Here is a 22608-nt window from a genome sequence, read left to right on the forward strand (position 1 = left end):
AGCGGGGATAGCGGGGGACAGCGGGGATAGCGGGGACAACGAGGGACAGCGGGGACAGCGGGGATAGCGGGGACGGCGGGGATAGCGGGGATAGCGGGGACAACGAGGGACAGCGGGGACAGCGGGGGATAGCGGGGACAGAGGGGATAGCGGGGACAACGAGGGACAGCGGGGACAACGAGGGACAGCGGGGATAGCGGGGACAACGAGGGACAGCGGGGACAGCGGGGGACAGCGGGGACAGCGAGGGATAGCGAGGGACAGCGGGGGATAGCGAGGGACAGCGGGGGACAGCGGGGATAGCGGGGACAGCGGGGATAGCGGGGGACAGCGGGGATAGCGGGGACAGCGGGGATAGCGGGGATACCGGGGATAGCGGGGATAGCGGGCACAACAGGGACAGCGGACACAGCGGGGACAGCGGGACCCGCACCGGGAACGGGACACGCACCGGCAGTGGGACCCTCACTGGGAACGGCAGCGGCACCAGTACTGGCACCCCACAGGCACCGGAACGGGGGCGGGACCTGCACCGGCAGTGGGAACGGCTGCCGCACCGGGAACGGGAATGGGAGTGGGACCGCACCGGGAGCGGGAATGGGAGCGGGAGCGGCAGCGGCAGCTGGACCCGCACCGGCAACGGGACTGCCACCGGCGCCCGCATGGGGACCGGTAACGGGACCCGCACCAGCACCGGAACGACACCGGCACCGGGACCCGCACTGGGAACGGGACGGGGACCCACACCAGTGGCAGCACTGGGACGCGGACTGACCCGCCGGTTCCTGCCCGGGCCGTGGGTGCCTGCTCGGTGTGTGCTCACGTGGGCGCAAAATAGTACTGGAATGGTGCTAAAACGCCAACAAAATAATAAAAATCATTACAAATATGGTAAATAACGATTAAATGGTCGAATGACAATGATTAGAATAGAATAGAATAGAATAGAATAGAATAGAATAGAATAGACCTTTAAGGTCCCTTCCGACCTAGCCCATTCTCTGATTCTGTGGTCCTAGAAGATACTATTATTGTTAATAATAAAAATGCAATGTAATTGCTCAAATAACAAAGTAATAATCTATAACATGACATCAGATAAACATATCAGAGAGCAGAACATCATGATATGGCATCATAATATGGAATACAGTGAACAGAACGAATAGGTCATCTTTAGGGTACCTTCCAACCCAACCCATTCCCTGATTTCTTGGTTCTATAATATAATATCAGCCACAAGAAAATAATGACAATAATAAAAATGATGCTGACGGGGGAGAGGGAGGGTCTGGCTGTAGCAAGGTGGGCAGAGAGCAGGGGGTTTGTCTTGGGGTCTCCCCTTGTATCTCCCACCCCGAGTTCTCCGGGGAGCCACAGGGATGGCATCACTCCGCTGCACCCTGCAAACCTTCCTCGGCTGCTCCAGCAGGGAACAGGATGGAGAGAGGGATGGGAGGGAGGAAAGGGCTGTGGGGTGTCCCAGCACTGCTCCTCATCCACCACTCTGCTCCCTCGGCATGGTCAGGTATCGGCTGGGCCCTGGCGCAGCTGTGCCCTGGGAAGGGTGCAGGCCCATGGCTGTGTTTCCACTGGAACGCCGAGGTGACACAAGGTGACACTGAGGTGTTTGTCACTTCCTGCCCCGGTACTGGTACCTGCATCATGTGTGTGAAGCAGGAAGTCTGGGTACCAGCCTACTGCTGGTTTTCGGCTGTCCCTTGCTTCTCCCCAGCCTTCGGCATCCCAACCAGAATGCCATGGCATGGGAAGAGGTTGTGACCGCTGAGAGTGACACCCCATGGATGGATGTCCTGGTGGATAAGGGGTGAGGACTCAAAAACAAGTGCTCAGCCCTGGTCCTGCATGGCTGGGACCTGGAGGGGATGAGGGGACTGGGGACAGGAGATGGAGATGGGTCTGAAGGGGGCAAAGGGACTGCAGGGGACAGGGAAAGTCAGGGTACAGAACCAGGGAGATCCCAGCAGCCACGGGAGCGGGCTGCAAAGCCCAGCTCATTTTTAGGAAGCACATCCTTGCTCCAAGAGCGTGCAGGAAACATCCAGGGACCCGCTGCTGGAGTCAGGCACCCCTTCACAGCCCCGAGTTCCCCCCGGGTCTGGGATGTTCCTTTGGCCTCGGGGAGGTGGGGAAGGGGCTCATCCTCTCCCAGCCTTCAGCAGGGCCGAGCCGGGAGGAACCGAAAGCAGCTCGTGCACCAGAAATACACCTGCAGTCACAAAGCCACGGACGCACGCCCCAGTGCCCCCACCCGGCTCTGCCCTGCCCGCTCACGGCGTGTTTGGGGTGACTGTTGACCAGGATCCCACAAATACCCTCAGCACCGCGGGAGCCACGAGTCCCCTCCCCGGGGCTGGGGAGCAGCAGGAGGCTGGTGGGTCTCAGCTCTTGGGGGAAAAACCAGGCACGAACCCAGCCTGGTGGGGAATCTTGCCCTGTGCCAGGTTTTCCCGGTCCATCTGACCTAGGAGTAGGGAAACACTCTGCTATCGGGGTTTCTTCTTCCCCCTGAAGCCCCAGGACCATCGGCACCCCCAGGGATGGCTGGAAGGACGGTGCAGTGATTTGGCTGCGGCTGGTCTGTGAAGGAGACACGGAGGGGAATCCTCCGGGCGCAGCTGCTGCCGTGTCCCGGCTGGAATTTTTCCCTGAAAGTGTCTTGGTTTGAGGGTGGGTGGGCTCCTGGCTGGAAGGGAAGGACGGACCTGCTCACGGCGAGGCACGGATGGCCATCTCCCTGCCTTGCACCAGGAGAGGGGGCCCTTCAGCCGGCTGCGATCGGCAGGAAAACGGAAAATAAAAGAAAGGGGGAAAAAATGCAGCAGAGGAGGAGCTGAGGGTGAAATCCCGAGGGAGTGAAGGATGGGAAACCGCCTGCCCTGTCGCTGTGCCGCTCCTCTGCATCCCCGGCTGGCTGGCTGGGTTAGTCCCTGTGGAGCAGCGGGCTTGGAGCCTCCGAGGGATTCCGGCAGCGCGGGCGGGGTGAGAAGTGGTGGGCAGGGAAAGGGAAGCGTTCCTGCCTGGGATGTACGAGACGGCGCAGGATGCACAGGCGGCGGCTGGGAACATCCGAGTAAAGCCAGCGTGACAGCTCCCGGCTCATTCCAGCCCGGAGAATTCACCTTCCAGCTGAAACCCCCGAAGGGAGCCGGGTTTGGCTGGTTCTGCGGCTCCCGGGGCTCCGGGGGCCGTGAGGGGTGCGGGATGCTCTGCAGGGGGGTCCGTCTCCTACAGATGCCCCTCCCCAGATGTTCCTTCCCCAAAAAGTCTCCCAGCGGCGGCAAACCCCGGTGCCCAGCAGCCACGGGCAGCGGCGGAGCGGTGCCACAGGAGCCAGCGGAGGGCGGTCACGTCCCAGATGGCAGCGGGAGGGGACAACAGCGCTTCAGTGAATGAGGATCCTGCTCCCTCCACCCCAGCGCTGCCTCTCGGGGCGCTCTCCGGCCACGCCAACCCCAAAAGCCCCTCGGCTGTGGAGAGCAGCCTCATTCCAGGTCTGTCCCGGGCAGCCCTCGTTCCCAGCATGTTTTTAACTGAGGGGGAGCAGGCTGGGCACACTGGCTCTCAGCGGGTGGCTTTTCACCTCTGGGGTGGGACCCCCCGCTCTGCCTGTGTCCCCCACCCTGCTGGGGTTCAGCGAGCTGATTTTAGGGGTGTGAGAGCGGGGCAGACAAGTGGGACCTCTTGCTATGGGGCCAGGGAGCAGAGATGTGAGGGGGACACGAGAGCCTGTCCCTCTGTGTGACCCCACCTGCTACACTGCCACCAGGGACAGCCTTGGGGACATAGAGGGGACAGCCAGCCCTGAACTCATCCCGGCTCTCCAGCCCAATCCCTGCTGCCAGGGCAGAGTTTGAGGAGCATCCACAGTCCCCGAGGCTTTTGGCTCACACTGCCAGTGCTTGTGGGACTGGGTGGTCCCCACCTTCACGGGGCCTGCTCCCATCTCTCACCCCACGGAAGATCCTGCCAGGGTGGGTGTACATTCCGGTTTGAGGGAATTCCTGGGACCCTGGAGCTTTTCCTGAGCAGGGCTTTGCGTGCAGGGAGGAGCTATCTCCGCATCTCTGCAGTTCCCTTGTCAGCCTGGGGACAAACTCCATCCTCACCCTGTGATTCACAGGTACCTTGTACCTCCAAAGGCACAGGGCAATCAACCGGCCCAAATGTGAGGGCCGGGAGGAGGGAGGAGGAAAAAGGGTTCACACTGATTTGGGAGCCCCACTGGAGCAGAGCCATGTGCCAGGTTTAATGTGCCCAGCTCCTTCAGGTCAAGCTCAGTTGCTTCCACAGGTTCAACCAGCATGGATTGGAGAACCAGCATCTTCCTCACCCCCCACAGAGGGGAGGTCCTCACCACTTCGCCCGTGGAAGGTCCCACCAGCTCATGGAGGCTGAGCAGAGATTTTTTTTTTTTTCCTCAAAAAGGCAGAAACCAGCGTGGAGTTCAAGGCATGGCAGAGCCCAGTGGGGATGCAAAGAGAAAGATGGTGTTGGGGGGTTTCCTTCTGTCACCAGTGCTGGGGACAACCAGCAAAAGTGAGACACACATCCATGGGGAGATGGCTCCTGATAACAGACCTCAAACAGCCAAAGGAACGCAATTAGAAATCAGATTCACTTTCAATCAGGAGGGCCATTAAATATTAGTGCAACTCCTCTCTTCCAGCCATGAGGAAGAGACACAAATGGTCGTTCCGGCCCGTTCTGGGGCTGGGGACTGACTTTCCCAGCGAGGAGATGCCAACAGCTGGGGTGTCTCAGCTAGGGGGAGAGGTGTGTGTGTGCCCAGACCTCGTCCTGCAGGAATGAGGGTGCTGGCAGCGTTGCCCCGCTTTGGAAGGGGAGCTGCAGCCCTGCTGCCATGGCTGGCCTCATGACTCATTCAAAACCGACCTTAGCAGCAATTGGCCATGGAGTGATCAAAGCTCCCCTGGCTTATCACCGCCCCATTCCAGTAACGAAATTCCAGCTTGCAGACTGCCCGGGGTGTAATTGGAGGGCTTAATTGAGGAAGGTCATTAGGGGCAGCAAAGATAGGGGAACTGGAGCCTCTTACCCACTGTGAGCTACTGAGGCTTTCACGGCTGTGATGGTGAAAAGGGGAGGTTCAGGTGGGATATCAAAGAAAGGTTCTTCCCCCAGAGTGTGGCTGGGCACTGAACAGGCCCCCCAGGCTGCCAGAGCTCCAGGAGCGTTTGGACAATGCTCTGAGGCACAGGGTGGGATTGTTGGGGTGTCTGTGCAGGGCTGGGAGCTGGACTCGATGATCCTTGGGGTCCTTTCCAGCTCAGGAGATTCTATTCTATGATTTTATGGACTCCAGCAGGAAAACTGGGGCCTCACGTGGGGTCTGGACTGCTGGACGGGATGTCCAAGGAGAGGTGAGTATGCAGGGACACCAGACCGAGGGCTCAGGGGTCCCTCCTGCCTTTGCAAAAGGCCTGGAAAGGTCTTCCACAGCTCCGTGGGATGGTTCCATCAGCATCAAGAGAGGGAGAGGTGCTGAATGTGGATGGGGAGTTACAAAGTGGCTGCTCTGCCTCCGACCCCATGAGGAGAAGGGAAGGAAAAGTGCCTGCCCATTCCTCTCCCCTCCAGCCTCTTCCCTTCCCCTGCTCCACCCTGACACAGGGGTGACTTCAGCCCTTGATGAATGGATCTTGGGGAGACCTTCCACCAGCAAGAGGCTGTTCCACCCCACTAATGTTAATATTAAGCTGCTTATCTGCCCCGGGGCTATAAAACTCTCATCTCCAAAGGGGGAAAAAAATTCCTGCTGTCCTTTATATCTGCTCCTGCTTATTGCAGCCTTATCAGCACGCCCAGCCAGCCTGCAGGGCAAGGGAGTCACGCAATGGCTGCAGCAAACGAGGCCTGTGGTCCCACAGCGGGCCCAGCATCGCGTGTCCCCGCTGCAGCGGAGTCGCCGGGCCAAGTCCACCCCACGGGGACAGCGTGGCACCGAGGAGTCCCTGGCAGTCCCACTGCTCCCGAGCCACCAAGTGAGGCACTGAGATCCACCTCCAGGGGATGGTCCGGTTTCCCCTGCAGCAGGTGAATGCTGGCTTTGGGATGTCCCTTGTGGTAAGTGGATTTGTGACTCTGTTGCATTGCCCTGTGTCCTTTTTGTAGTTGGTGGAGCTGTTATTTGGCTGGTGAACCTCATGGGTTGTCCTAAAGCAGGACCTGGACACACAAAGCCAATCCTTTTCCCCCAGGCTGGTTTAGCAGGTCTGGACAAGCCGGAATCTCCCTGAAGTCTTGGGCAATCGACTTCCCCATTCTCATCCCCACCACGCTTTAATTTCTGCCTCTTCTGGGAAGCTTTTGTGCAACGTGCGATGAGTGATCGGCATTCGGACATCTCTGGTTGGAGCCGCACTGCTCGGGGTCTGGGGCTGGGGGGCAGAATCCTCCCTGGGATATGGGTTCAGGAGCAGAGCGTGCTGTGCTGGGGGCTGTGCTCATTCCCGTGCCATTGCTGCCCGGCTGGCTGGCTGGGTGGCTCTGCGTGCAAGCTGCAGAGAAGGAGGCATCTGCCTCTGCTGGCATGGGCTGACTGGCGGCCAATGTAAACTCTTGGGTTTGAGCTGGAGCAATTCCTGTTCTCATTCTCCTCCTGCCATGAAAACACCTTTGTTCCAGCCCGGAAGAGCAGCAGCTTGGCTTTCTCAGCAGCAAGGGCTGAAGGTGTCCTTCCTGGTGTCCTTCACGTGTCCTTCCTTGTGTCCTTCAGGACCAGCACTGACCGTGGTGAAGGAGGTGGTTGAAGGCTCAGGTTCCACCTAGGGAGGTTTTGGATATTGGGGAAATTTCTTCACCCTAAAGGCAGTCAGTGGTGGAGTCACCATCCCTGGGGATGTTAAAACATGTGGATGTGGCACGTGGGGACACGGGTTAGTGGTGGCCTTGGCAGTGCTGGGCTTGATGAATGTTAAAGCCTTTTCCAACCTGAAGAATTCTGTGATTCTGACACACTGATGGGGGCTGTGGGGTTACGGCCTGGGTTGGCTGTCCTTCACCTGCCCGAGAGCCGTTCCGAAAGGGTACAGTCTGAGACTAGATGTGGTGGAATGGCCAACATTTAATGGAATATCCAACACTAGGAACACCGGGAAACAAAAAAGGCAAGAATTGCTACAAAACGAAGCAGATAAAACAGGAGTCCCGATGGTTTCAGTTTATTACATCGGCCCCACAAATTTGTTCCAGACCCAGCTCTGCCGCAAGGACACCCTGGAGATGTCTGCTCCCACCGCTCAGCTCCTGCTCTTCACAGGAAAGCGCTGCCTGACCTGGAAGTGCTCACACCTCTTGTGCTTCAGGGCCAGGCCGTAGAGCGGGGTCATGTCCACCTCGGTGCCCTCACAGATGCTGAATTCCAGCTGTTGGAGCAGGGTGGCCAGGAAGAGGAACACCTGCCACCTGGCGATGGTCTCCCCGATGCACTTCCTCTTCCCCAGCCCGAACATCAGCACCTTCTCCCCGTCCTCTTTGTTCACCTTGGTCCCGTCAGCACTGAGGAAACGCTCAGGATTGAAGGTTTCTGGGTCTTTCCAAAGCTTCCTGGAAGGGAAACCATCAGGTGTTGAGATGGTTTCTCCTGGTCATGGGTGTAGGGGGGACACTGGAAGGAGGGAACTGGCAGGAAGAGCATCCCTGAATTCAACAGGGCCCTCTGTTTGCTGCCTTTTCTCTGCAGGCAGGCTGACCCCACTCCTGCCCAGGAAGAGAATTGTGCGGGAAGGGACCTGTTTGTGACTGCAGGAAGGGACCTGCTTGTCACCGCAGGAGGGGTGGTGCCTCACAAGGGACTTACTCGTCGTGGTTCACTTGCCACTGGTTGATGAACACGCAGCGACCCTTTGGGATGTAGAACCCGTTCAACACCGTGTCCTGGGTCGTGCTGGGGAGAGAAAAGACAGAGAGCTGGGCAAGGCCAAAGGTTCTCCTGCATCCTCAGGGGACTGTCAGGCTGCTCCTGATGCTGCTGAGGGAAGGGTGTGACCCACGGGGGTGGTTTTGAGTCCTCCACGAGCCATAACAAGGTGCCTCAAGGCCACCTCGTCCCTGGAGCAGCTCTGCCAGCCCAGCCCGTACCTGTGTGGGATGGCGAAGGGCACGAAGGAGGAATGCCTGAACATCTCCAGGATAAAGGCTTCTGTGTAGGGCAGCGTGCCCCGGTCCGACAGCCGCGGCCGCCTCTCCCGCCCGATGGTCTGGTCTGGGGGAGGTGGAGAGCGGGAAGAGGGTCAGGATCAGGGCTGACCAGAGAGGTTTGGCCCTGTAGGAAGGTGGTTCATGGGCTCACCGAGCTCTTCCTGGATCCTCTTCTGGATGCTGGGGTCCGTCACGAGATACATGAGGCTCCAGGACAGGGCTGTGGTCACAGTGTCGAAGCCTGGGCAAAGAGGACAGGGTGTGGGTGAGCTCAGTGCAACGTCCACCCTGGCCCACGGGCTGACCATCACACGGGGCAGTCTGGAGAGGCTGAGGAGGCAGGGGACATCCCGGACATGCAGCGAGGCTTGGGGCTTTATTCTGCCACAGAAAACTTGGGTAAAATACCCTGCTCTCTCAACCAGTCTCGCTGCTGGGTTGTGTCAGGTTTGTGCAACTCCTCCAGAATTGGGGGAATTTCCACAGCAAGGTGAATCAGCCCACAGACATCTCCCTCAGCCAGGAACCCTGGCCTGTGAGGCTTGGCTGAGCTATAACCCTCGCCCTTCACTTTTCCCAGAGCTGATGTCCCAGACTGGTCTCTAGAGGTATCCCCGGAAGGTCCAGTGAGCAGGAGAGCGAGTGCTTAGACCCACACCAGCTGCCAGGTGTTGGAAAAGGAAGGCTCAGACAGGAGGAGCCAGAGAAAACCTGAGAGCGTCTGCCACAGCTGAGGAAAGGTGGAAAGGATACCTGCTCCAAAGAGGTCATTCACGAGGTTGACAATCTTCTTCTTAGGGATCTGCGTGGCCACGTTCGTTTCCACATTTTTGTCCAGGCACTGCTGAATGAGGGAGTCGGTGATGTCCCGGATGTTGTTCTGAGAAGAAGGGGAGACAAGGTCATGGCAGCAGGACTGGCAGAGGAGTGGGTGGGGGTTCCTGAGCAGCCCCACCCGGTGCTGGGGGAGTCCCTCAGCTCCCGTGGCCCCCATGGAAACAAGGAGAGAGTTCTCCGAGGAACCTGAGCACAGAGCAGATGTTCAACCACTGGACTGGCTACATCACACAGGGAATGCAGGAGAAGCTGAGAGGCTCATGAAACTGAGTCAGGGGAGGTTCAGGTTGGATACCAGGGAAAGGTTCTTCCCCCAGAGTGTGGCTGGGCACTGAACAGGCTCCCCAGGGAATGGGCACAGCCCCAAGGCTGCCAGAGCTCCAGGAGCGTTTGGACAATGCTCTGAGGCACAGGGTGGGATTGTTGAGGTGTCTGTGCAGGGCCAGGAGCTAGACTCAATGATCCTGGAGCCCCTTCCAGCTTAGGAAATCCCATGACTGTACAATATTCTATGATTCTGTGAGAAGGAGGACTGGGGAGAGAGAATGGCCATTGCTGCTTGGCTGCGAGAACAAAAACACCTGCTGATAGAGACGGGAGGAGAGCAGGGACTCACCTTGGTGCAGGTGAGGGACCTGCAAGCCCTTACCTCGTCGTAGGTCTCGTAGTGCTCCTTGACCCTCTTCTGCAGGAAGCTGAGCAAGTACCTGTTGAAGTCTATAAACAATTTCATGCTGCAGCTGGGGAGGTACTGGAGCAGGGGGATGAAGTCAGCAGGGTTGCCAGCAGCAGCCACATCAGTGAAGTCCTGAGCTGAATTCACCAGGCTGAGCAGCTCCTGGTCGTCGTGCTCGTAGCGCTTGCCGAAGCACATGGCACAGATGACATTGGCCACCGACACCACCAGGTACCGGTGGGGGTCAAACCTCTTCTCCTCCTCCATCAGCTGCAGGAATTTGGTGACCAGGTACTCGGCCTCCTTGGACACGTGCTCCTCCAGCAGGCAGGTGGAGGACGAGGTGGGGCTGGGGGCGATGGAGAAGCTCTTCAGGGCGCTCTGGGCCAGCTTCCTGCGCGCTTTCCACACCTCCCCGGAGTCGGGGCTGAACGTCAGGCTCTGCCCGTTGGAGATGTAGTGGAAGCTGTAGAGGTCCGGGCGGCCCATGAAGTCCTCTCCTTGCTTGACCAGGGCTTGCCTGATGGTGTCCAGCCCGCTGAGCACCAGCACGGGCCGCGTGCCGATCCGCACCTCCATCACGTCCCCGTACTGCCGGCTCAGCCGCGTCAGCGCCAGGTGCATGTCCTTGCGCAGCTCCAGCAAGTTCCCCACCATGGGATACCCTCGGGGGCCCGGCGGCCTCTGCAGCCCCTTGGGCACGGGCTGCTGCTGCTGCTGCAGCCGCTGGAGCAGCAGGAACACCAGGCAGAACGCGGCAGCCACCAGCAGCACCTCGCTGGCCGACACCGCACCGTGGCTCCCCGCCGCCAGCGACATCGCAGCCTTCAGCATCGCCGCCGGTGCTTTAGGGAGCCGCCCTAAAGGAGGCAAGCAGAGCGAGGGGAAGGGCCCGCATCAGCGAGGGGCTGCGTGCTCTGCGTGTTCCTGACAGCGGCACGGGCAGCGAGAGCCCTTGAGCAGCTCAGCGGCTGGAGCTGCCCCTGCAGCACCGGGGCTTTCCAGGGGCACAGCTGGAGACCTGAAGAGACTCCAAATACACCCACCCATCCCCTAAGGGGCTCACCGACTCCCTGGGCCTTCAGTGACACCCCTTTCCCCACAGAAGACCCAAGCCCCCAGTGGCGCAGCCGTGGCTCCTGCCCTTGTCTTGTGGAACAAGGCATGGAAAACTGCAGCTCAGCAAATCCCAGGGAAGCAGGAGGAGAGGAACAGCGGCTCCTCTGTGAATGTGGTTCCAGGACTACCAAACCCATGAGGAGTCACAGCCATGAGGATGGACCTGTCAGCCACGAGTCCTGGGGGACACGGGGAGCAGGGGTGCCGCAGGGCTGCTCTGTGAGAGCACACAGCTCACTGGGTGAGCAGGGAGACCCAGACATGGCCTTCCCGGTCCTGTATCCATGTTCTACCCCCCCACCACACACAGGCTGTCTCCTACCTGCAGGTCCTTGGGTTGGTTTCACTGCCCAGGGCTCCCAGCACAGTTTGGCAGAGAGTGCCTGGCGCTGGGAGCAGGGGGGATTCTCCTCTGTCTCCTGAGCCTTCTTGTCCTGTCACCTCATTCTCCTCTGCCTGGTCCTTCTTCTGTCACCTGGAAGTCCACGACTCTCCAAGCTCTCCCCTCACTGCACCGCTGGGTATTTATCTCCAGAGGGGCTGCAGAATAGCTACCCATTAACAAATGGGGCCGAGCCTGGCTGGAGCCTGCCCAAGAAGCCAGGGAGGAGCCTTTCTCCTCTCCAACAGGCTCTGGGGCATGAATGGTGACTTCTCCTCCTGCCCAGGGCCCTAGAGCCTGCAGGGGGGAGGCAGAAGGGGGTCCCTAGGACAGGGCGGAAGAAGGGGGTCCCTAAGCCCTGCCTTGGGGAGGATGTAGGACATGCTCTCAGCATCACATCCCTATGGAATGTGGGTGCCAGCATTTCCCCAAAAAACTTTTCTGGGCTGGCCAGACTGTTCCCAGCAGCCTGAGAGGGCTGTCACCTCCATGGCCACTCTGGAGGTGCTGGGAGCTGCAGGCTGTGAGCGAGGGGAGGCGTTTGCAGCAAGGCATCCCCAGCCCTCCCCATCCATCCCTGGGGAATCATCCGGCAGCTCCCACGTCCCGATAGCGGTGGCAGCAGGATCATCCGGGCCGGGGGCAGAGCCAGGGCCAGGTTAACGATTGCCCAGGTTTGCGTGAGAAGGTGGCTGGCTCGCTTCCCCCGGCTCCTCCGGGGCAAACAGGCAGCGAGGAGGAGGAGTGGCGGGGCAGAGGGGAGGAGGTGAGCCCGGCAGATAGGAGAGGTGAAGGGGCAGCACGGGGCAAGGCTGGGGCGGTTCATCCCCCCGAAAGCACTGGGTGACACCCGATGGGGAAATGCTCGAGCCAGCGGGGCTGTGGCTCTTGCCAGGGCAAAATTCAGGGGAGTTTGGCAAGTGCAGCTGGGATGAGCAGGAATGAGCCAAAGCTTTTGGGGTTTGGCCCGAAGTTGCACTCAATCTCTGAAAATTCCAGTGGGAATTTGGCCCAGGTAAAAGCTGAGCTAATATTTAATAAAGGCTTTCAACATCTGGTCTAATCGGGCTCGTTAATAGCAATGACGCCGTTCATTAATGTTTGTCAGGAACAGTTACAAAACCTCCGCTGCTCATATTCCTGCTGATAACTCCCAGGAACGCCGCAGCCCTCCCTTGGGAACGCTTTTGGGGAGGCAGGCTGCAGGAGCAGGGCTTGCCTGGCAAGCTGGATCCAGCCAGCGTCTCCCATCCCCGTGGATCTACCCTGATCCATGGGGTTGGGGGTGGAGGGGCTGGGTGAGTCCCCCAGCAGCATTTCAGACCTTGGTGGCCCTTGTGCTGATGCTGAACCCACCGACTCCCCATCCATCATATCACAAAGCTCTGGAGAAGCTGGGGAGGGTCCCAGCGAGGTTCCCCAGGACCCACCTGCCCCTCCTTCTCCCCTTCCCAGCCCTCCCCGGCTCCTCGGTGGCTGCCAAGCCCTGCGAGGGCAGGGTGCCTCCTGATGGGAACAGCGTTAAGAGCGGCTGCCTTGCGTGCCAGGCAGCCTCACACCCCAAAAGCACCCCCTCACCCCGGCTGCCGCCCCTCGCCGAGCCCGCGGATCCCTGGAGCCGCCTGGGAGCAGCCGCGGGGACGCTGCCGGCCCCCTGCCCCGGGTGGGTCTTGCGCTCCCGTCCGCGGGCCACCATCCGTGCCAGGCTGTGCGTGCAAGGACAGGCGGCAGCGGGAGGGTGACGGTGCCCGCGCACGAGGGACACGGACCTGTGGGGGACACGGAGGGTGCGGGCATCCCGGAGCGCGTCCCCGCACACGGATGCGGCTCCGTGCGCGCAAGGCGCGTGTGCAGCCTGTCCGTGCGCAGGGACAGCGGGCGGGCGCTCGCACCGGCGCCGGAGGGACGTGGGGACACTGGCACAAGCACACAGCGTGCCCACGCGCGTCGTACGAGGTGCCTCGGTGCCAGAGACATCCCCGGCCGGGGTTTAGGGACACCCTGACGCGTGTCCCGAGCCGTGGGGCACGTTTGTGACATTTGTGGTCAGCCCTGCAGCGTGGGGCACGGGTCAGTGTGGCCTTGGGCTGCGAGGGGACGTTTCAGGTGGCACGACTGGCACCTCCTCGCTTTGCACTTCCCTCTATCCCACTCGCGGCTGGTAAGGGCTGGGATGACTGTGTCCTGTCGAGGGGACACAAATGAAAGGGGCACTGCTGTCCTCTTGCGGGTCATGCCGCATCCTGTGGCGGAGGGCACCCCTCTTAACCCCGACGATGTCCCCGGGGCTGGGGACCCCTCACAGCCTCCTCAGCACCCAGCCAGCCGGGGGTGGGAACTGATCCTGAGCTGATCCTGAGCTGCTCCGGCGCCGCCTTGACCCCGGGCCAGGCTCCTGGACGTGAGGCCACCGCCCTGGTCCTTTAAAAACCATTTCCCCCCCACACACCCATAGCGTGACTGCGAGTGACCGGGGCGGCCCTCCCGGGTCTGGCCGGAGCCCCTTCGCACGCGATGTCCCTAATGTCACCCCTGAGACCCCCCGGCGGGGCGGGACCCCCTGGCCTATCTCCCGCCTCGCGGCAGCTGGGCTGGGAGCAACGATGCGGACGGAGGGGGGCAGGATTTGGGAGCGAGCTGGCTCCCCTTGTCCTCCTTGAAGGGCAGGACCTGGCCTGTCACCCCGTGGGGACCGAGGTTGGGGGCTGCAAACTCTGCCTGAGCCCCCATTTGGACACCGAACATCACGCCCCCGACGTACCCCCCGTCCCTTCGGCTGCACCCTCTGCCCCATCCCAGCCCCACCTCGCCCCTCGGGTCGCCCTGTCCCCAGGGAACAGAGGTGACAGAGGGCACGGCGGCTTCTCACGCGAACCTGGACAATCTTTAACCGGGCCGGGGCAGCCAGGACCGTGACCCCCGGGGCTGCCCCGCCGCTCACGTCCCCACGGGGACCCTATGGAGTCTGTGGGGTGGTCCCGCAGCGTGAGGTGGGGGGACACGCTCGGAGCCGGTGGCCCCCGCTCTGCTTTACCGGGCGCACCGGCGGCGGGATGGCCAAAGCCCCCGCGGAGCTGTGCGATGGCTTCGGCCCCGCGGCGGCTGGTCCACGCTCATCCCCGCGTGTACGCGGAGCCCCGCGGGGGCTGCAAGCCCCGGTCTCCCCCTCCTGCCCGGCACCGCGCGCCCCGGGACGCTTTTCCCACGCTCCCGCTGTCCCCACGGCTCCGGACACCGCGGATGTCCCGGGGCTGCGGGCACCGGGGCGGGGGGGCGCGGCTGGGGGTGTATGGAACCCTCTGTGGCTGGGGGGGAGCAGGGCAGCCGGGGCACCCCCCGGGGGGGTCCTGGGGAGCAGCGGGGCGCGGGACCGGCGCCTTTAAGATCCTGCCGGTAGCGTGACTGGAGTGACCGGGGCGGTGCGGGTTTGCCCAAACATCCCGCCCGCTTCGCACGCGATGCCCGCCCCGGGCTGGAACCCACGGGCGGCACCGATACCACCCCCCCCCACCCCCGCACCCCACGCCACGACCTCTCGGGACCCCCCCTCCCTAAGCCTCGCCGCGCCCGCCTCGCAGCCTCCCCTCGGGGGATGCGCGGGGAGCGGGGGTCCCGCAGCCCACGCGTGGGGGGAGCCCCGGGGAAGGGGGGGACCGGGTCTGGGGGGGGGGTCCGGGGTGTTCTTGGGGAGTCGTGGGTCACGTGACGGGAGGCGGCCGGGCCAATCAGCGCGCGGGGCGATGCATATAAAGCAGGAGCCGCGGGGAGCGGGCACCTGCCGCGGGATCGGGCGCCTCCCGCCGAGCCGAGCCGAGCCGAGCCGAGGTGAGTACCGGACGCGGACAGGGGCCGGGGGGCACTTCCAGCTCCCCCAGGGCACCGCCGACGGCCCCACCCCCTTTCCGAGCAGCAGCATCCTTCCCCTACCTGTTGGAAGGTGGCTTCTGGGGGGTGCCGGGGGTAATTCTCCCCTCATGGGTCTTCCCGCTGCTGAGCGCTGGGAAAGGGTCCCAGCTGGGCTGCAGCCACTGCGGTGCAAGGTCCCGACAGCCCCCCAGAATCCTCCCCCCAGGGGTGTCCTGTGGGGGGCTGTGGCACCCCGCCAGACCCAAGGGGATGTGGGATTTGGCAGCCAACCTCCTCCCACCCCTGCTCGGGGTTTTCTGAAGGATTTAGTGCTGTGAGGAGCTGGGAGTTGGACCCGATGATCCTTATGAGTCCCTTCCAACTTGAAGGACTCTATGATCCCCTGGTTCCTGACAGAGCTGGGAGCGGGGAGCACCCATCCCTCTGGCCCCCGCTGCAGCCGGGGTTATTTCTCACAGCCATCGATCTTTGGGACGATTCCTGGCACTGCTGTGTTCAGCTTGCTGGCGAGTGGTGGCTCGGTGTCTCGAATCAGGATCAGCTCTCCTCTAGTCATGCACTCCGGAAAAGACTTTGAGGAGAAAAGAGAGGTCCTGGGGTTAAGAGATCACCTTTGCTTCCCTGGCACGCATAGAAAAAGTTGGGGGACCTATTCCTCCCAGTCCAAGCTAGCAAAAAGCCTGCTTTTTAGCTCAAGGAGTTTTCCAAAGTGCAGAAAAGTGTGGCAAGTGTGGATCAGAAGTGAAGCCCAGCTCTGCTGCTGTCCTGTCCTGCGCTGTCGCTGCTCCAAGTGTCTCAGCCCAGAGACCTGCCCCAGTTCCTAATGCCTCTTTGGTTTATTCCTGAGGGCTCCGCGTGCCAGTCTAAGGATCTGCTGCGGGGAAAGGGGTGTCACTAAGCCTCTGGGGGGCTGATGAGCCCCTTAGGGGATGGGTGGGTGTATTTGGAGTCTCTTCAGGTCTCCAGCTGTGCCCCTGGAAAGCCCCGGTGCTGCAGGGGCAGCTCCAGCCGCTGAGCTGCTCAAGGGCTCTCGCTGCCCGTGCCGCTGTCAGGAACACGCAGAGCACGCAGCCCCTCGCTGATGCGGGCCCTTCCCCTCGCTCTGCTTGCCTCCTTTAGGGCGGCTCCCTAAAGCACCGGCGGCGATGCTGAAGGCTGCGATGTCGCTGGCGGCGGGGAGCCACGGTGCGGTGTCGGCCAGCGAGGTGCTGCTGGTGGCTGCCGCGTTCTGCCTGGTGTTCCTGCTGCTCCAGCGGCTGCAGCAGCAGCAGCAGCCCGTGCCCAAGGGGCTGCAGAGGCCGCCGGGCCCCCGAGGGTATCCCATGGTGGGGAACTTGCTGGAGCTGCGCAAGGACACGCACCTGGCGCTGACGCGGCTGAGCCGGCAGTACGGGGACGTGATGGAGGTGCGGATCGGCACGCGGCCCGTGCTGGTGCTCAGCGGGCTGGACACCATCAGGCAAGCCCTGGTCAAGCAAGGAGAGGACTTCATGGGCCGCCCGGACCTCTACAGCTTCCACTACATCTCCAACGGGCAGAGCCTGACGTTCAGCCCCGACTCCGGGGAGGTGTGGAAAGCGCGCAGGAAGCTGGCCCAGAGCGCCCTGAAGAGCTTCTCCATCGCCCCCAGCCCCACCTCGTCCTCCACCTGCCTGCTGGAGGAGCACGTGTCCAAGGAGGCCGAGTACCTGGTCACCAAATTCCTGCAGCTGATGGAGGAGGAGAAGAGGTTCGACCTGAACCAGTACCTGGTGGTGTCGGTGGCCAATGTCATCTGTGCCATGTGCTTCGGCAAGCGCTACGAGCACGACGACCAGGAGCTGCTCAGCGTGGTGCACCTCAGCAATGAATTTGGGGAGGTGGCTGGGGGCGGCCACCCCGCCGACTTCATCCCCCTGCTCCGGTACCTCCCCAGCCGCACCATGGAGCTCTTCAAGGACATCAACAGGCGCTTCAACGCCTTTGTGCAGAAAATTGTGCAGGAGCATTACACCAGCTTTGATAAGGTAAGGGCTTGGGTGCTCTGGGATGTGGGTGGAGATGTTTGCAAGTCCCCCTGCCTGGCCCGGTAAAGGCCCTTGGAGCGCTCCGAGCTGCGGTTATTCCCCCCGAGCCAGCACTATCTAGGGCAGGTTTCCCCGTCCCTGTGTGTCCGTGGTGTCCCTGAGCTGCTGGCTCTTCCCCAGGAGCACATCCGGGACATCACAGACTCGCTGATCGGGCACTGCCAGGAGAAGAGCGTCGGGGAGGATGCCCACGTCCAGCTCTCCAACGAGAAGATCATCCACATCGTCAACGACCTCTTTGGGGCAGGTGGGAATGGTTCTGAGGGCACAGCTGGAGGCTGGGAGGGGACACGGAGCTGCTGGCGTTGGCCACGTTTGGGTGTGTGGAGCTGCTGTTGGGCGCCCTCCTGAGAAGTGACCGGAGCTTTCTGGTGGCAGCTGATGGGGGAACAAACATCTGGGGTGGTGGAATCTGAAACACCCCCTCACCTGTCCTCTTGTGGTAAATAAATGCCTTGCCCATGCCCATCCAGGCTTCGACACTGTGGCCACGGCCCTGTCCTGGAGCCTCATGTACGTTGCCTTGTACCCCGACATCCAGAAGAGGATCCAGGAAGAGCTCGGTGAGCCCATGAACCACCTTCCTACAGGGCCAAACCTCTCTGGTCAGCCCTGATCCTGACCCTCTTCCCGCTCTCCACCTCCCCCAGACCAGACCATCGGGCGGGAGAGGCGGCCGCGGCTGTCGGACCGGGGCACGCTGCCCTACACAGAAGCCTTTATCCTGGAGATGTTCAGGCATTCCTCCTTCGTGCCCTTCACCATCCCACACAGGTACGGGCTGGAGCAGCTGACACCTTATTTGGGGTTTTTTTTGGAGTGGCTTTCTGGGAGGTGCCATTTTGGCAGGGAATCGATCCCTGCGAGGGGGAAATATTCCAGCTTGTTGCCCTTTTGTTTTGAGGGTGGTCTCACCCCAAAAATCTTTGCTGGCAGAATGCCCCTGGGTTTATATTTCTTCCTGCCTGGGCAGAAACTACATCACAACTCCTCTGGAATGAGCTGTGAAATGAAACTGGAATTTTTCTGCTGGAGGAAAAGTGTAACCAAGACTATTTAATCTCCCGAATATAATCTGGGGTATTTCCTAGCCAGTCCTAAGGGCACAAATAGGGCTTGGAAGATGAAACCCTGGCCGGACTCGCCAGGCTTCGACTCGTCACGGAGCTGTGGTCTCCTCTAATGTCCCTTTCCTCCCGTGTCTCCTTCAGCACGACAAAAGCCACGGTGCTGAACGGCTACTACATCCCCAAGGACACCTGCGTGTTCATCAACCAGTGGCAAGTGAACCACGATGAGTGAGTATTCCAACCCCCCCTGCTCATCTGGGCTGCCCTGGGTTCTCTTGGCACTCAGATGACGCTGATCCTTGTGCCAAAAAATGACTGGATCACATAGGAAAAGGCAGGTTGGACCAACAACAGTGTGGGTTTGAGGCTGAGCTCAGCCTTGGCTCTCCTGGGCATGGAGCTGGTCCAGCTTGACTTGGCCCCCGGTTCAGCAGCTCCCCAACAGCAGGGCTTACCCACTTTATGTGGAAGCTCAGGCTGCTGGATAGTCAGGGATCAGTCGATCCTGCTGCCAAGCAGGTCCTGTGATCCGAGCTGGCAGCTCTGGATGTGCTCAATGGGAATTGCTTGGTTCCCTTTTGAAGGGAGAAAAATGTTGTGACGTGACCCTGTTCCACTCGATGGGCTCGTGTTGTCACGAGCTTTGGGAATGACGGGGAGGGGCTGGAAAGCAGAGCCCCATCCTGCCCCTCCACCGCTCCCCAGCAGAGACATTCCAGGGGGAAGGAAGTTAAGGCGTGGTCCAGGAGGTGATTCCCAGATGGGGTATTTGGATCAAAGCTCAAGATATTCATATCCAAATACCCCAAGAGGCTGGAAAGCTTCCAGTATTCCTTCTGCTCCTGCAGGAGCATGGAGTGGGAATGCTGTCCTTGGGGCAGAGAGGATTCCACACATCCAAGCAGAAATTCCCAGCTCAGACACTGTTAAATCCCGCCTGGCACCTCCCAGCAGCCCCTCTGGGACAGGTTGGGCAGTTCTGCCGAGAGGATTCAAAAAGGGAAAACCCTCTGGTCTCGGTTTCTCCTCTCTGAAGGGCTGCTGGCTGACCCCTGTGCTGAAGCTGCAGCTTCTCTGGCTGTTGTACACGGAATTAAATCCACCTCCGGTGCCTGCCCAGGCAAACACAGCCCGAGCCTGAAACAGGGGTTTCAATAGGCTGAGCTGATGGAGTCTGACACGGAGTTGGCGTTTCAGATCAGGGAGGGAGCTTGCCAAGGGCTGTTTGGGATGGTGGAGTGGGGCAGTGCTGCATGGCTTCTCCCTGCAAGGACAGGCTTTGTCACCGACCCCATCGCAGGGGGTCAGAACTGTCACACTGCCCGAGGGCTGGAGCCCCTCTGCTCTGGAGCCAGGACCTGGGGAGGCTTCAGAGCCCCTTCCAGGGCCTAAAGGGGCTCCAAGAGAGCTGGAGAGGGACTGGGGACAATAAGTACCAGCACAAGGAAGAATGGCTTCCCACTGCAGAAGGCATGGTTAGATGGGATATTGGGAAGGAATTGCTCCCTGTGAGGGTGGGGAGGCCCTGGCACAGGGTGCCTAGAGCAGCTGTGGCTACCCCTGGATCCCTGGAAGCGTGTGGAAGTGGAAGGTGTCCCTGCCCATGGCAGGGGGTGGGACTGGACAAGCTTTTATGTCCCCAAACCATTCCGCGATCCTGTGACCAAACAGCTCCCTCAGGAGTGTCTCCTCTCTGCCCCAGGACCCTCTGGAAGGACCCCTCAGCCTTCAACCCCGAGCGGTTCCTGAACCCTGCGGGGACAGAGCTGAGCCGGACAGAGAGCGAGAAGGTGCTGTCCTTCGGCCTGGGCAAGAGGCGCTGCATCGGGGAGGCCATCGGCCGCTGGGAGATCTTCCTCTTCCTCACCACGCTGCTGCAGCAGCTGCACTTCAGCCTGCGGCCCGGCGAGCAGGTGGACGTCACCCCCCAGTACGGACTGACCATGAAGTACAAGAAGTGCGAGTCCTTCCAGATCAAGCAGCGTTTTCCCATGAAAAGCTCTCTGTAAGCTGCTGAGGAAGCGATCCTGGCAGAGGGGATCGCCCTGGCAGCCGGACACTCGGCCTTGCTTTTGCTGAGGCACAGCCCTGCCTCGTGTGGCTTCACTGGAGGCTCGTTCCTCTCCTGGGACTGGGAGCTGGGAGGGATAAAGTCGGCTTTGTGGGGCTCTTCCTGTCCCCGAAGCCAGCTCCATCACCCCTTCCCACGTGGATGCTCACCAGAGGTCTCTTGGAGAGATCCAGGGGATGTTGGAAGGTGGGATGTGGTGGGATGTCCTCCATCCGCCACGGGCAACTCCCTCCATCCAACCATAAATAAAGCTGCAGGTTCCTCCTGCCTGCCCAGCCTTATCCCACAGGCTCAGAGCCTCTTTTCCAAAGCCTCCAGGTCCTCGTGCCAAGGGGAACAGATGCTTCCCGCTGCCTTCGGAAGGGCTCTTGAGGCTGCACCAGCGCCCACCTCGAGGGGACCCGTGCTGGGTGCACCCACACACCCCAACTCCTTGAATGCAAACTCATGGAATGAACTCCTGGGTGCTCCTACCAATAAAAAAAGCCCCAAAATTCCACCAGCAGTGCCACTCACAAACTGAGACCTTAAATCCATCCCTACCATGAAGCCTCCTGGAAAATATCAAAGGACTGGGAAAAAGGGGCAAGGGACAGCAGGATGCTCCTGGCTTTCAGACTAACCGCGTATTTGCTGCCTTTTTTAATATCAGGGTTTGTTTTATTTTACCTTATCAAGCAATAGATTTCTATACCCAGACCGGTTAAGGGAACAAGGGTTTGAGGACTGCAGGAGGTGCCTTATGCTGCATTCAGCTTTAGCCAGTGGGAAGGTGAATGGAGCAGCAATTCCTGCCTGTTTGTGCCTGTGTGGAATGCAGCCGTGTGCTGGGATGGAAACCACACAATATTTCTAACCCAATAAATACTTACATGAACATTTCTTAAGCCTCTTTCTGGTCTTATTCCACTGGGAAATGATTTTTTTTTTTGGGCGGGGGGGGGTTAAAAACACCCTACGCCTCCCTATCATCCTTAAAAATCTGCCTTGGTGTGTTGGATTGGGGTTTTTCCTGTGGGAAATGAGAGGGCTGTGACACCAGTGGCATTGGGGGAAGTTTTTTGTCCCAAGGGGAGTTGATTCTGGTCCTTCTCCCGTGCAAAGTCTCAGCTGGGATGGGCAGAAAGGTGATGCCAAGCTCTGGATCAGTTCAGGGCTTCACTAAAAACCAGGAGTAGCTTTCTATCCCTGAAAAAATGGAAGCAACAGGTCAAACCCAGCCTTCCAGGGAGCGAGCCGTGGGGGGATGTTTCATGCCATCCAGCGCCTGCTTCACTCATCCCCATCTCACAGCACAATTAAATCCAAAGCTTTGCACAACTTCCCTTAAAAAACCAACGAAAAAAGGCAATAAACATCAAATTCTCACAGAAATAACGAGGGAGTATACGGAAAGTTGGAGTCTGCTCATCCCTACGTGGCATCCCTGCAGGGATCAACCCTCCAGGCTTTCCAGTGCCACCAGAGCACGGAGTTATTGTTAATTTTGGTGTTGTGGCGTGGAAAGCGGCCATGAAGCAGAGGACCTTGCTCACCTCCAGGTTATTTCTAGCGGCTGCCATCGGAATTATTCCGTTTTTAATTGGTGTCCGCAGCCCAGCCCGTATTCCCAGCCTCGGGAAGGTCAGCGGCACACGGATCCTCCCGGCGATGAGCGAAACAGCCCGGTGCTCACGGAGCCCGGGAGAAAGCGGGAGCTGGACGTGTCCGTGTGTCCGACGGTGGGCTGGAGGGAGGGGGGGAGGAGATGGGGGTGATGGGGGTGATGTGGAGGTGTGGCACAGGGGATTGGGAGGGCATGGAGGGAACGAAGAGGGTGGAGCTGATGGAGGGGATGGAAAGCTGACAGAGGGGATGGAGGTGCGACAAGTGATGGAGGCATGATGGAGGAATGGAGCAGGGGACGGGATGGAGGGGATGAAGGGAATGGAAGGCGTGAAAAGGTGCCAGAGGTGATGGAGGTGTGACAGAGTGACAGAGGCGCGATGGAGATGATGGAGGGGATGGCATGATGGAGGGATGGAGGTGGGATGGAGGGATGGAGGGACAGAGGTGGCAGGTGTGTGACAGGTGTGTGACACGGGTGGGATACGTGTGGGATACGTGTGGGACACGGGTGGGACATGGAAGGGACACGGCTGGGATACAGCTGGGACACGGGTGGGACATGGGTGTGACACGGCTGGGACACGGGTGTGACACGGGTGGGACACGGCTGGGACACGGGTGTGACACAGGTGTGACACGGGTGGGACACGGGTGGGACACGGGTGGGACTCGGCTGGGACACGGCTGGGACTCGGCTGGGACACGGGTGTGACACGGCTGGGACAGGG

At 60.4% G+C, this 22608-nt stretch overlaps 2 protein-coding genes across 2 annotated transcripts; one reads left to right on the forward strand and one right to left on the reverse strand.

The window, feature by feature from the left end:
• Positions 1-7189: 7189 nt before the first annotated feature.
• On the reverse strand, positions 7190-11334 carry LOC121660814 (cytochrome P450 1A5-like). The gene is made up of 7 exons (XM_042020320.1): positions 11139-11334; positions 9671-10557; positions 8938-9064; positions 8336-8425; positions 8125-8248; positions 7844-7930; positions 7190-7590 (listed from the first exon to the last, which is right to left on the reverse strand). Exons 2-7 carry the CDS (start codon positions 10529-10531, stop codon positions 7284-7286), a joined length of 1596 nt encoding a protein of 531 aa, XP_041876254.1. The 5' UTR covers positions 10532-10557; positions 11139-11334; the 3' UTR covers positions 7190-7283.
• A 3589-nt stretch (positions 11335-14923) lies between these two features.
• LOC121660815 (cytochrome P450 1A4-like) lies at positions 14924-21154 on the forward strand. Its single transcript, XM_042020321.1, has 7 exons — positions 14924-15023; positions 16185-17071; positions 17252-17378; positions 17605-17694; positions 17782-17905; positions 18343-18429; positions 19904-21154. Exons 1-7 carry the CDS (start codon positions 14939-14941, stop codon positions 20208-20210), a joined length of 1707 nt encoding a protein of 568 aa, XP_041876255.1. The 5' UTR covers positions 14924-14938; the 3' UTR covers positions 20211-21154.
• Positions 21155-22608: the final 1454 nt, after the last annotated feature.

The sequence above is a fragment of the Corvus kubaryi genome, unplaced genomic scaffold, assembly GCF_017639235.1.
Source record: "Corvus kubaryi isolate FWS band 111438036 unplaced genomic scaffold, C.kubaryi_AGA036_p1.0 36953, whole genome shotgun sequence".
NCBI lineage: Eukaryota > Metazoa > Chordata > Aves > Passeriformes > Corvidae > Corvus > Corvus kubaryi.

Excerpts from the sequence above, each read along its gene's own strand:
- LOC121660814 (XM_042020320.1), bottom strand. The coding sequence starts at position 10,531 with ATGCTGAAGGCTGCGATGTCGCTGGCGGCGGGGAGCCACGGTGCGGTG. Across the intron at positions 8,249-8,335 it reads GAGGATCCAGGAAGAGCTCG|ACCAGACCATCGGGCGGGAG; the intron begins GTGAGCCCATGA and ends CACCTCCCCCAG. Across the intron at positions 7,931-8,124 it reads CCCTTCGCCATCCCACACAG|CACGACCCAGGACACGGTGT; the intron begins GTACGGGCTGGG and ends TTCTCTCCCCAG.
- LOC121660815 (XM_042020321.1), top strand. The coding sequence starts at position 14,939 with ATGCATATAAAGCAGGAGCCGCGGGGAGCGGGCACCTGCCGCGGGATC. Across the intron at positions 17,072-17,251 it reads ATTACACCAGCTTTGATAAG|GAGCACATCCGGGACATCAC; the intron begins GTAAGGGCTTGG and ends GCTCTTCCCCAG. Across the intron at positions 18,430-19,903 it reads TGGCAAGTGAACCACGATGA|GACCCTCTGGAAGGACCCCT; the intron begins GTGAGTATTCCA and ends TCTCTGCCCCAG.